General features: G+C 36.1%; 1 protein-coding gene across 2 annotated transcripts in view; it reads left to right on the forward strand.

The window, feature by feature from the left end:
* Nucleotides 1-13645, forward strand: part of rnf17 (ring finger protein 17) — a 36428-nt gene that overhangs the window by 3934 nt on the left and 18849 nt on the right. For both annotated transcript variants that reach the window (XM_055214460.2, XM_055214461.2), the window contains exons 7-14: nucleotides 411-579; nucleotides 695-771; nucleotides 3870-3950; nucleotides 4103-4290; nucleotides 4429-4536; nucleotides 6055-6213; nucleotides 6501-6672; nucleotides 11704-11830. In XM_055214460.2, coding sequence (XP_055070435.2) covers nucleotides 411-579; nucleotides 695-771; nucleotides 3870-3950; nucleotides 4103-4290; nucleotides 4429-4536; nucleotides 6055-6213; nucleotides 6501-6672; nucleotides 11704-11830 — 1081 coding nt within the window. The remainder of the gene's footprint in view (nucleotides 1-410; nucleotides 580-694; nucleotides 772-3869; nucleotides 3951-4102; nucleotides 4291-4428; nucleotides 4537-6054; nucleotides 6214-6500; nucleotides 6673-11703; nucleotides 11831-13645) is intronic.

A 13645-nucleotide genomic window follows, 5' to 3' on the forward strand; every position in this document is an offset into this window, starting at 1 on the left:
CAGGGGTGCGTTTCCCGAACAACAACGAAACTCGCTGCTGAACCAACATAGTTCGTTTTTCCAACTATGCATCGTACTATCTTGTCACGACTGTTTCCCGAAAGCATAGTAACTTTGTCTCACATTCGTCGTTTGAACCATGTTGGTTTAAAAAACATAGTTGATGTCACGTGGGAGGTTAAGTACTAATTAATCTGTGCAAATCGATTTAATGTCAGATTATTGCTGTAAATAACATATATTGCATCGAAAGACTGATTTTGTTACTGTGATTTAGTTATCTGTTGTTTATTTTTAAGATATTTAATTAATGCGCATGTTCCCTCTTACGAAAGGATGTTTTTCTTAGTGTATGTTTGTATAGATTTTTTGCTTTTATGGGAACTGATATCTGAGATATGTTTGTTTAGACGGAATGCATTGATGTCAAAATTGAGTGCCGTGGATCTTCTCTTCTCTGCTGGCCGGAAGGAGTGTAAGAGAATAGAAGAGAGACTAAAAGCGCTACGGACCGCCATTCAGAAAGCTCGACATGTCCGTCAGGTTCCTTCTCTTGGGACCTACTGCAACCTAGATGAGGTAATGTTGGACTGGACATCATGCCTTGCTCAGTGTGAGGCACAATAGTTTTATTTGCAAAAAAATTGTTTTATTGTTTATATCATTTCATATATCAATCTGCCTCTTTTTTCAGATTTTGGAGACTCTGCATATTCCAGTAGATATCGAGTCATATGACATGAGCTCTCTGTCTTTGCGTTCTGGACTCAGGTTGAATACCATCATACCATCTCCCTCTTATTTTCTGTTTTTAATCTCTTATTTTGTATTTAAAATAATATTTTACATACAATTTACATTTCATCAATTTACCTATCGTTGTGAAAAAAACCTGTTTGATTGAAAGCTTGTTTATTTCCATCAAAGACTTTATTTCTTAAGCTGTATCACACTGTGTCCTAACTGCATGCGATGCTACAATGAAGGACAGTGGATTGTATTTTAGAAACAGTTTTTATTTCTGTGCTATCGCAGATGAAAGCTACTCCTACACAGAGATCTCATTTAATTAAAGTTTTGCGCATTATGAATATTAATCATTAAACATCAACGAAAGAGAGACTGATTAAATGCAGAAAAATACAGCAAATTCCTCAAGTTGCACAAGAAAAGCTGTAAAAAGTGGAGGGATGCAACTCTGTATGTGTTTGCACTCCTCAGCTGCAATGTGAGAGGGTGCGTAAACAGAAAAAAACTGTTCAGATCTCCTGTGAGGTGTGATTAATCACTTCGTGCCACGCCCCTTTTTTGTGTTCTGTATGTACCGTAGACTGTAAAATATATGGACATAGTGTTTGGGACATCACCCATAGGTTTGTGAAGAGCTTTTTTGAAGCTCAAAATAGGCGGTGCCTGCCAATGTCATCTTGGCACATCACTCGCAGATAACCAAAAATGGGTAAAGAGGCAGGACGTGGGTGAAGCTGAGGTGGCTGGTTGCTGAAACTACGCCCGCCTAGCTCGACTCTCGTGACAGCAGTGACAGTTCACCCATCACTTAAAGGAATAGTCTACTCATTTTCAATATTAAAATATGTTATTACCTTAACTAAGAACTGTTGAATCATCCCTCTATCATCTGTGTGTGTGCACGTAAGCGCTGGAGCACGCTGCGACGCTACGATAGCATTTAGCTTAGCCCCATTCATTCAATGGTACCATTTAGAGATAAAGTTAGAAGTGACCAAACACATCAACATTTTTCCTATTTAAGACGAGTAGTTATACGAGCAAGTTTGGTGGTACAAAATAAAACGTAGCGCTTTTCTAAGCGGATTTAAAAGAGTAACTATATTTTATGGCGTAATAGCACTTTTGGGAGTACTTCGACTCGGCGCAGTAACACCCTCCCTCTCCCATTATGAGAGTGAGAAGGGGAGCGGACTTTTCAGGCGAGTCCAAGTACTCCCAAAAGTGCTATTACACCATAAAATATAGTTACTCTTTTAAATCCGCTTAGAAAAGCGCTACGTTTTATTTTGTACCACCAAACTTGCTCGTATAAGTACTCGTCTTAAATAGGAAAAACGTTGATGTGTTTGGTCACTTCTAACTTTATCTCTAAATGGTACCATTGAATGAATGGGGCTAAGCTAAATGCTATCGTAGCGTCGCAGCGCGCTCCAGAGCTTACGTGCACACACACAGATCATAGAGGGATGATTCAACAGTTCTTAGTTAAGGTAATAACATATTTTAATATTGAAAATGAGTAGACTATTCCTTTAAGTGGCCACGCCCTTAATTATTCAAAACTTTAAGGCTTAATATAATTTTAAAGGATGAGTGACAAAAAAATTCACCCTCCTCACAGTTGTCATGAAGGCCAAAATTAGCTAAATAGTCCAAAAACACTTTTTGTACCAGGTTGTAAACACATTATTTTTAACTTTAACACTCTGGGGTCGACTGCGTCACGGGCGCCGAAAACTCTTTATTTTTCAATCACTCCGCAAAGAGACTTAGATAACTGCTGATTTTGGACATACAGATATGATTTATACATCAATTAAAACGTTAAAGTGTCTAGTTTTTTTTCTGTCCACTCCCAATAAAAACAGAATGTTGTGCTTTTCGCAAAATTAAGAAAATAAACATGATGCACGTTTTGTTCTCTCTCCCTCAGTGAAGTCATTTCAGAAACGCGTCAGAAAATTAACTGTAACTTCAGGAATGCATGTCATAGAAACAAAAGATAAATGTCTACATAATGCTTGGAATGTCAGCTTTTAAATGATGATGATGAGATCGAAAACAGATATTGTCATTCGGGTATTGTAATTGCGATTATACTAAATGGTATCATGAGTCAACTTGATGGGTTTTAAGGAAAATCCACACACAGTTTAGCTAAAATGTGTATTTGTAAAACTAGAAATGTTTTCGTATTGCCACGTGATGTAGCAACTCCCTGCTGAAAAAAACAGCATCTAACCAGCATGGGTTAGTTTGTCAACCTCAAACTTTTAGCGCGCCTGCTATGAGTTCTTATGTTTTGCCTCCAGCTAGAGCGGTGACGTCACAGTGACGTAGGCGATTAAGGGGTCTATTATAAAGCCTGTTCAGATTTTCCGCCACGGGATGAGAGCTTATTAATTACGAAAACAAATACTTATTTTTGATAATTATTATTTTATTTCAGTTAGTTTTTCAATAACTGTTGCTCGTTTCGTTTCGTTTTAGTTTTTCATTTATTATGAATTTTTAATTTTATTTCAGTTAACGAAAATGTTTTTTAGCTGATAGTTTTAGTCTTAGTTTCAGTTTTCGTTTACGAAAATAACCTTGGCCACCAAACCAGCATTAGCACCAGCATCCCATGCTGGTCATACCAGCATATGTTGTGTTTTGGTGCTGGTATGCTGGTGACCACCAGCTAAACCAGCATAGACTAGCATAATTGGTCCATGCTGGTTAGATGCTGTTTTTTTCAGCAGGGAGCTGCTACATCACGTGGCAATACGAAAACATTTCTAGTTTTACAAATACACATTTTAGCTAAACTGTGTGTGGATTTTCCTTAAAACCCATCAAGTTGACTCATGATACCATTTAGTATAATCGCAATTGCACACCGCAATATTAGCAGCAGTAACCGCAATGGGAAAAATTACCCAAATTGTGCAGGCCTACAGAGATCGGAAGGTTGCCCCTCTGTATTGACTATGGACAGACAAATTGACTATAGCTGGATTCATATTGCATCACTTCTGGTTAGGACACAGTGTCAGGGTTTCTACACTGCAAATGGTCACCAAATATTACGAAATGAATTTGATGATTTACATATTTTTTGCTTTTATGTACAGATGCAAACTTCAAGTGGACAGTCTGACTGAATGCCTTAGCAACTACCTTAAAATCATCAGTCACGAAGAAGATGACGATGTGTGAGTGTTTATGTAATGTAGTTCATTGCATTTGGGTTAACATGATATGTAGTGACATTATAATTTATTGTAATTTTAACTTTTTTTTTTATTACTAACAATTGTTGAACTGTGACATTGAACCTGAATATGTATATCTTTTCTTTTCGCAGTATCTTGGAAGAAGTTACAGTAGAGCCTTTCCAATGCCAAGTGAAGAGTGGTGAGTTTGGGATAGGAGAGGAGTTTTGTGATAAAAAGAAAAGAAAACCCAAAAAATTTCTAGAAAAACAAGCACGCAGCCCTAAATCTATGGAGGAAATCAGAGATGGAGACGGTTGTGCAGAGATGGTGGAATCAGGTGTGTGGTCAGAAAGCTTTAAGCCAAATTTTTTAAGCAGTATTTGCTCAGAATTGAATGAGAAAATTAGTGCCAAGCTAATGTTTGTATATTTTTGTGTGGGTACAAACTAAATTTGTTTTTCTTGTGTGTTTTAAGAACACAGTCCACTGCTTCCTCAATCCAGGCCCAAAGAAACACATCAGGGACCTAAAAGACATTGCAGACCACAGTGTGAAAGGCAATCATCTTCACAACAACCTAAACGTACGTGCCTCTTTTGCAAATTAATATTATTACTCAACTGAATTAACTATATAAATACAGGGCTTGACATTAACTTTTTGAGCAACTTGTCCTTCGCACAAATTTGTGTTTCACTTGTCCATGCACAAAAGTCACTTGTCCGGGTAAAGTTTTATAATATAATGTATTTTTTGTGTTTTGCTAATCAGTGGCGGAGCAAGGAATTTTTCATAGGGGTGGCCAGGCAGGGGCCAGCAGTTACTCTTGGGGTGACATATAAAATCTCTATCCAACCTTAAAATACTTTTAAGTATTATAGGTGTGTTAATCACAATAATGTATAACATACAATTGCTACAATACTTAAATTTTAATTCAAATGAATTGAGATTAAGTTTTTTAAACTATTTAATCAAATAAAACTTTTGAAATTTACTTTGAAACCAGGATTTATATCTCCCATTGCTGAAAATACTATAGCGACCAGAAAATCATGTGAATTTAGGTCACTGAAATGTATTTTACTATTCATTTGGCTGCTTCTTGATACTCTTTCTGAAGAATGATGCTATATCTGCTGCCTTTCTCTTCATTTTTCCCACATTTCAATGATTGTAGAAAAGTGTCACCTTTAATAAATGGACTAATCCGGTCACCCCTGTTATTAAGTGCGAAATGGACTGTTCCAAACCTTTCCGCTAGAGTCTGCGCAGTGTCGGAGAATAGAGCAGATGAATGATAACGGGAAAGGAGATCGGCTGAATAATGTAAATAGTTATAGTTTAAATAAGCAGGATTGATTCAAATCAAAAGAGGTTTTGTGGACTGTGTGCGTGCATTATACTAACCACACATCTATGCACATTTAATAAAGTCAACGATTTGAATACTTTGAGTGAGACATACTTGTTCTAACCGGACAAACTGTAGCCTTCAACCAAACCCGGACTAGCAATTAAAGCAAAATAATAAAAGATTTTTCAATGATTGTCTGACATTAAAACACTAAAGCAAAACATTAATACGTTTTTTAAAACATGGTAATGTTTTAGAGTAAATGTATATAGATTATCTGTTATATATATAAAATCCATCTTAAACCTAGCATTTACACTGTAATGTTTGTGTGGGATTTTTAATGTACAGTGACGAACTTTGTCCGATTCAAATCAGCTGTTGCGCACCACACACACACACACGTAGGCGCGCTGAAAGAGAGATTCTCGTTATATAACAGATTCTTAAACAAAATTTTAAGCCCATTATGTGTTTTTACCGAACGATAGAAGAGAAAAAATACGGACTTAAATCTGCTTTTTTGACACACAGTGATGAAAACTCGGTTGAAGTGCCTGTCATATATGTATTCACGCCAGATCATTTATGATCAAACGTTCTGTCTAAAATGATTCTAGGAAGAATGGGAAAATAACCTTTATGAACTTACTCCTGTTGCGTAAAGTGGCCTGACAGATTAAATCCGGTTATGTCAAGTGATTTGTGTGTGTAATTGCATGAACTTTATGTTTTGAAAACTAGTTGTGCACTACGTTATTGTGAGCCACATTGAGAACCCTGGACATTTCTACGTACGGTATATGATGGAACATAAATCAGCACACAAACTGACCAAAAAGATCAATACAATCTGCTCGGGGGAGAGTAGCCTCTTCACATTCAGTGATGAAATCAAGATGGGTATGTAAATACTGTCTCTTAATGTTAAATATAACCCAGTTATGTATGCAACATGTGCAGTAAATGGGTGAACAGTGCTAATATGTGAATGTGTGAAATCCAGATAGATATCAAGATTATATTTTCACAGAATACTTACACAGAAAAAATACTTAAGCTGTGTTTTCATAAGCTAGGTTCACATGTCTTTACTGAAATGCTTTATGATAAAAGACCCTTAAGTGTGTAAAATGTGAAGGATTGGGAATTTGTGGAACTGTGTCTGATGTGTGTTTGTTTGTGGGCAGACTCTCTGCTCTTTTTCTTGGAGAGGACAGATATGTGGTGTAGAGTAAGAGTGACTGAGCTCTTTCAGAAGGAGACTTTCAAGAGTGTTCCCAAATGCCCTGCTTCAGAAGTCTTTCGTCTGTGTTTTTTCTTTCTGGACCATGGCTTCTCTAAAACCATTACAATCCCAAGGTGAGAGCTAAACACAATTGTGCTTGGTAAAAACAAATGTATCTTATACCATAAGACTATCACTTATGGTATAAGTGATCATAATATAATTTTTTGGTAGAGGTGGATTGGTCATCGGTGGTAAATTGTAAATGTGTTAATATGGCATGGTTTAAAGATAGATTTTTAGAAATGATTAACAAGGTAACCCATTTGAGACAGATTAGAGTTAAACAGCATTCTAGTATGTGGTTTAACAAAGTTATGAAGCTAAGAAAACTAAAAACCATTATGATTTTATTTTTTATAAGCAAGCAAGAAATAAGACTCAGGAGCTTATTAGAGATGCAAAATCTACCTATTATAAGAATGATATATTAAATAATAAAGATAACCCAAAAAAGTTGTGGAGGTCTTTAAAGGAATTAAGGGCTGTTAAGACAAATACTAATAAACCAAGAAGCATAGGACTAAAATTAAGGGAGTAATGAATTTTAATAAGAAGGAGGTTGTTAATTATTTTAATACGTATTTCACCTCGATAGCAGAGCAACTGGTTTAAAATCTTCAGCCGTCCTCTGAGACATTTAGTATTGATAGGGTGAAATTATTCTATAACAAACTTGCAGCACGACCCAATTCATTCTCTTTATGGAAGGTCGAGGTTGTGGAGATGGAAAAAAACTCTTACAGTTGGACTGTACAAAGGGCCCTGGGTTAGATTGGTTATCCTCTAGGTTTTTACAAAATGCTGCTGCCCAAATAGCCCCTTACATCTCCCATATTTTTAACCTGTCAGTTCAATCTGGTATTTTCCCCAATGACCTTAAAGACACACTATGCAGTTATTTTACCTTAATATAACAGCTTCAAAGTTATTTCAGTGGTAAACAAAGTCATAGTACGGCGAATCATCTTCCTATTGAAGCTCGGGGAGGACGCCGCTAGCAAAACCACCAATGCAAGCTTGAGAGAACCGCCCCTGACAAATCTCACAAGAATCACGACTTGCTTTACGTTAGGCTTGTTCGACTTCGTGTGGCGCTGCAAGAACCGACCGCCGGATGACGTCAAAGTACCGCGAGAATGATCCGAGACGGCACTTTGACGTCATCCGGCTGTAGGTTCTTGCAGCGCTGCATGAAGTCGATCAAGCCTATAACAACAACTGCACGCGCGAATTTGAGACGTGATGCTAAACAATTTAAAAGTTAAGAAAGCGGTTCGGAAGAGAGTAGGAAAAGGAAAATAGAATCTTACCGCGTTAGGAACCGGACAAGAGTCAGGTTTTTACTCGTTGGCGTGAGCTAAAAGACAGCACTGGATGGGATGCTGATCTGGCGATCTTGTTGATGGACCAGTAAGTAAATCTCTTATTTGTAAACTTGTTTGCGGTCTATGTTGTTGCGCTTGCTTGTAGTATGTCATGCGATTATCATGACAACAGTTGTCAATATCTCACATAATTATCAGGACATAAATAAGCCTAGACGTTGTAAATAGTGTAAACATGTACAATTTGCAAACTATTATGATAAATAGCAATAATTATGTATAGTGACATTATAACGAACAACGTTATGAAATAATTCAACGTACACAATTAACTTTGTCGTGGCATTTTGTAATGTTTACTTGTGATTTAGCTGCAATCATGTAAAAACGTTATAAGCCAGCAAACGCGGTACTTTATTATTATTATATGCACTCTACACTTGGAGTAAACTTCTTATTATCCTATTACCATCATCTGTAGTTTAGTAGACTATGCAGTAGCCTAATATTTGTATGAAATTGTGAAACATTACCTGGTCATTATCTTCGGAGTACTAGAGTGGGAAATTACGACAGTTGCAAGTATTTTCCAGTGACTCTAGGGGTCGCTGTTTGACAAAAATGCCGTAAATGCATAGAGCGGCTTTAAGAGGGCCAAGGTAGTTCCCATTTTCCTAAAAAGGGAACAGACATGATCCTGGTAATTATAGACAGGTTCTATTCTGTGTATAGTCTCAAATTTTTTGAAAAATTATTTAACGAACAATTTAATGAATACATGAATAAAAATAAGTTAATGTATAAATTCCAATCTGGTTTTAGGAAGTCATATTCTACCGAAGCATGCTTACTTTACTTATCAGACACCATATGCAGGGAAATAGATAGTGGAATCTTTGCGGAATGGTGTTGTTGGATTTACAAAAGGCTTTTGACATGGTAAATAATGACAGACCGATAGCCAAACTTGAGGCCTTGTGGGCAGTATTGTTTATGTGTCTTGTCTTGAGGACCACAATGGAAATAAGTCATGGACTTTATTGTGTTTTTATCCTTAATTGTATTTGATATCTTTCGTGGTTATGTGTAAGACATTGTGGTTGATACAATTTAGGGTTGTGCCGATAGACGATATCATCGTCCATCGTGATGGTTGACTGACATCACGATGGAGAGACACCATCGTGATGCCACGCCCCCTCCCCACTCCGCTGCGAGTCGACATACACTTACTCTCTTCTATATAGACTATAGTTAACCTAATATCTTTGCGTGAATTGCTCTATAAATTAAATAGAAAATATAACTAATGCATATATGCTATTTTAAATACTATAGTCTATGCCTGAGACGTGACGTGTGTTAGTCTGTGAAAATATCCTGTCAGGCATTTGATCTTGACTAGGGATGGGCACGGATATTCGAATGGCAATAATAATTCGAATTTTAAAAAATGCTATTCGAATGTTTGTTTGTTTTTAATGTGCCACCAAAGGGTAACAACTTATTTGATGCTTTTTCACTTCATCTATACTGTCTTTTACAGACTTAAATGTAAAATATACATGAACATTAATTTGTATGTATTTCTGATTGTTTGGCAATGCAGATTGCAGATGAATTTAAGTTTTTCCTTTTATCTCCGGGTTTGTCCGCGCCGCGCCGTATTTGGCCACTGGCTCAGTGAGGGTCACGTGTTATTAAACGTGCTTCTCCGCCGCCCGAATCAACACATCATGAGGGATTTGTAAGCTTTCTGTTATAAAGTCTACTTTATTTATTTTTAATAAGGAGACAGACACGGAGAACGAAATGAAACGGAGAACATTTATTATATGCGGTGCTCTTTTGAAAATGAACCGGATAACTGCACATGGCAGTTTAAAGCAAAGCATTATTGTATCTAGTCAGAAGAACGGGCTTTCACCGAAGCAGGTAGGATAAATACGGTTTTCTTTATTCACAAATACATGTCAAACTAAACTGAGAAGATATTTAAATGGCGACTGAGCAGTCGGTTATGTAGATGTGTTTTTTCATTTGCTCCGGGCTCTTGGTGTTTTGAGTCTGTTTAAATGATGATTAGCCTACTTTGTCAAGTCCTCAAACTTTAAACTTCGCAAGTCCTCAAACTTCGCTTAGATTTGGGGTTAGTGTAATATTTGGTATAATATAATGTATGTAAGATCAAACAGTAATGAATAAATACTAACGACCGACTTGAAACTAAGGATTTGACTAGACTTCGCTCCGCATTAAGTTTTAACGCATTTTTTTCTGTAGGATATTTTTTAAGAAGAATTTAAAATATATATAAATAAAATATATTTTTTTACAATGTTTTCAACTTAAAAATACATATATATATATATATATATATATATATATATATATATATATATATATATATATATATATATATATATATATATATATATATATATATATATATATATATACATACAGAATATACGTTTAGCTTGTTGTGGATATTTCCTAATTAAGCCTTCTGTGAAATTATGACAAAATGAAAAATACAAAACACGCATGTCTTAATTAACATAATTTAAATAAACGAATATTCGTTCTTTAAGAGCTTAAATATTCGAAAAATTAAATATTAAAAGTAATAGTAAATTACTGGTAATAGTAAGTTACTGGAAAATGCCCATCCCTAATCTTGACATTGCTAGAATCTTGTCTTTTTACATGTTGTACATTTATCTTAAAATAATTAATTTTGTACAAGAAAACAGCCCATATTAATCATTTATTAGTAGCCTATTGTAGTGTCTCGGGAGATCGTGCTCATTGTTACATTGAGGCTATACTACACTGAAGCGGCAGATTAGGATATAAACCCAGAATTCAGCGAACGTCAAGAACAAGAAAACGGGAACAACACTCCGACCGAAACGCGGGATTTACATACACAGACCATGTTTAAATTTCGATGTGTCTGGCCCTGTTCACTTTGTCTAGTTTTAATAAGCTGCGGATTGAAGTGCTGGCTGCTCCCCGCGGTGCTGAAGACCCGCTCTCTGACGGCACATATGCACAGATATTTACGTGCAAAATTTGGAAAGCGCGGAGGAGTCGTTGGGTTAGTAAAATAATGAAATTATAGCTTTTAAATAGAAAAAAAATATTTATGTAAAGAGATTAAAAAGTGCTTAAAAGTGCACAACTCTTCTTCAGTGGATTAAAGCTACTGAACCTATAGTAGTTGGGATAGTAAAATAACAAAATTATAGATTTTAAGTACAGAATAGTATTTATGTAAAATATATATTAAAATAAAAAGTGCACAACTCTTCTTAAGTGGAAGTAATAAAGTAAAATAACGAATAATAATTATATAATAACGAAAAATTAAAATACCCCCCCCCCCACCTAACGATATCATCGTCCATCGCGATGGTTTACGTAACCATCGTCAACTGCCAATTTATGGGGACATCGCCCAACCCTAATACAATTAAATCAAATCAAATTATGTTTTATAAAATTAATGTGTGATGCATACTGTAGGAGGTTAGTTGTATAAACTAACTTTATAAAATGATCCAGGCTGCAAGACAGCTTTGCTTTGCTCCTTTCTTTAAAGGGACTCTGCTAAACACAAAGGAAGATATTTGAAGCACTATTTACTTCCGTAGTACTATTTTTTCCTACTATGGAAGTAAATTGCTCAAAATATCTTGGGTGAGTATATTATGAAATTTGGGTGAACTATCCCTTTAGTCTCTCTCATTCATTCTCTCTGTTGATTGTCAGTGATGAAGGTTTAAGTGGGTTGAACGAGTGTCTGCGGAAACCTGATGCAGCTGCTCTGTGTGAAATTAATGGCTGGGCTCCTATGGCCATCAGATGTTCCCTTAAAGATATTGTTCCTTCTGACCTGGTAAGAGCTATAGAAGAATCCTTATTCATTTTCACGGTATTGGCAGTCATTAATTTTGTTGAATTCAGTAATTTGTAAGTTTTGTGTTTCCTAGTTTGCACCGAAATTAAAATTCTGGATACACTAGGCTGAAAATTGAAAAGGCCTTAAAAACTTTTTAAAAACAATTTTAAAACTGTATTAATACTAGACTTTATAATTTCTAGGGGTGCACCGAAATTTCGGTCGCCGAAAATTTCGGCCGAAAATGGCATTATCGGTTTAGGGCCAAAAAATCCAGCCGAAAATGTAAACCGAAAATGAATGTCAACTGCGCCCCTCCCATCCGTTGCTAGCGCTTGGGTTTCACTCACGGTGATCAGTCGCCTCCCACCCCTCCCCTTCGTGCTCAAGCAGGTTTCACTCACGGTCGAGCTATTTGCACGGGTCTGCAAAGATTAAGCATGTCTTGATGTGTAAACTTTAGAGAGAGTCGCGCAAATGTGTCTCATACTGTAATCCATTAACATAGCTACATTTGGCGAATAAAGCAACGAAACACAACGTAACGTTTTTATGTGGAGCGACTGTTGCGATGTTTGGGATTCACCCTCGGTATGTGCACGCGTTTAAGTGCCCTCGGTAGTGCACATATGAGAGAAACGCAATTAAAAAAAACAAGCAAACATAAAATCTCGCTGTTATTGACAGGGCACATTTGATATAAACAAAATTCTCTCCACAGTATTCTTTTCTAATAAAAAAATTTGTTTATGTCTTAAGTGTATGTATAGATTACAATCAGATTAACCTACTTGAGTCTGTGTCATTAATGTTAATCAAACAACCCATGACAAAGAGACAAATAGCTGTAAAAAAGAATAATATATTTAATTTATTGTGTTATGATTCATTTAATTTGATTTCTGTACCTAATGCTAATTTCAGACCTTATTAATGTACAACTTTGTTCTCTTTTATAAATGTTTGCAATTTCTTTATTGTTTATTAGATTTTTCCCACCTGCTTTTTGCTGATCCGAAAAATAATCTGATCTGTGCCTCAAAAACTGTAATGTGATCCGAACTGTGAGTTTTTTATCAGTCACACACCCATAGTTAGTACACAGTGATAGCCAAAATGCAATTGTACTAATAATTGGCATAATAATTTATTTCAGTTTTTCGGCCTTGGTTTCCTGTTTTCGGTTTTGGCCACGAATTTTCATTTCGGTGCATCCCTAATAATTTCATAATTTTTAAAATCTAAGTTGGAAAAACTACAAATAGGGTTGTCAAAAGTACTGGGTCATCGGTACCAGGTTTTTTGGAATGATGCACTGTTTGACAAGTTGTCAGTCGGAAACGTTTCATAGATGCAACAAGAAGACGCGACGTGCGCAGATTCAAATGATGAAAATGTGAATTTTCCATGTTTAAGTGCTACAATTGGGTCCCCAGTGCTTTTATCAACCTAGAAAATGTGATAAAGAACAACTCAGTAACTTAGTTTTGGTAAACCCTTCTCTGCAAGCATGTGAAAAAATAGGTCATTGAAATTTGGCTCCCCTTGTGATGTCAGAAGGGGATAAAACCGCCCCTTAATCGGCACTATCCAAACAAGGCCAAAAAGACGACAGTCGAAATTCTGGTGTTTTCTTTTGTTATAATCACGCACCAGTATTACAGTTGGTCACATTAAGGGCTTTGAACCAGATTTTTTTTCCCAATTGGTTCATTCTGAACAGAAACAGTATTTTAACGTTTTCGGTTAAACCCTAAAATTGACGTTCCTGAACCGGTAAGAACAAAAAAATAAAGGTCCCGAACCGGTTAA

This window comes from Misgurnus anguillicaudatus, chromosome 17 (assembly GCF_027580225.2).
Source record: "Misgurnus anguillicaudatus chromosome 17, ASM2758022v2, whole genome shotgun sequence".
Classification (NCBI taxonomy): Eukaryota; Metazoa; Chordata; class Actinopteri; order Cypriniformes; family Cobitidae; genus Misgurnus; species Misgurnus anguillicaudatus.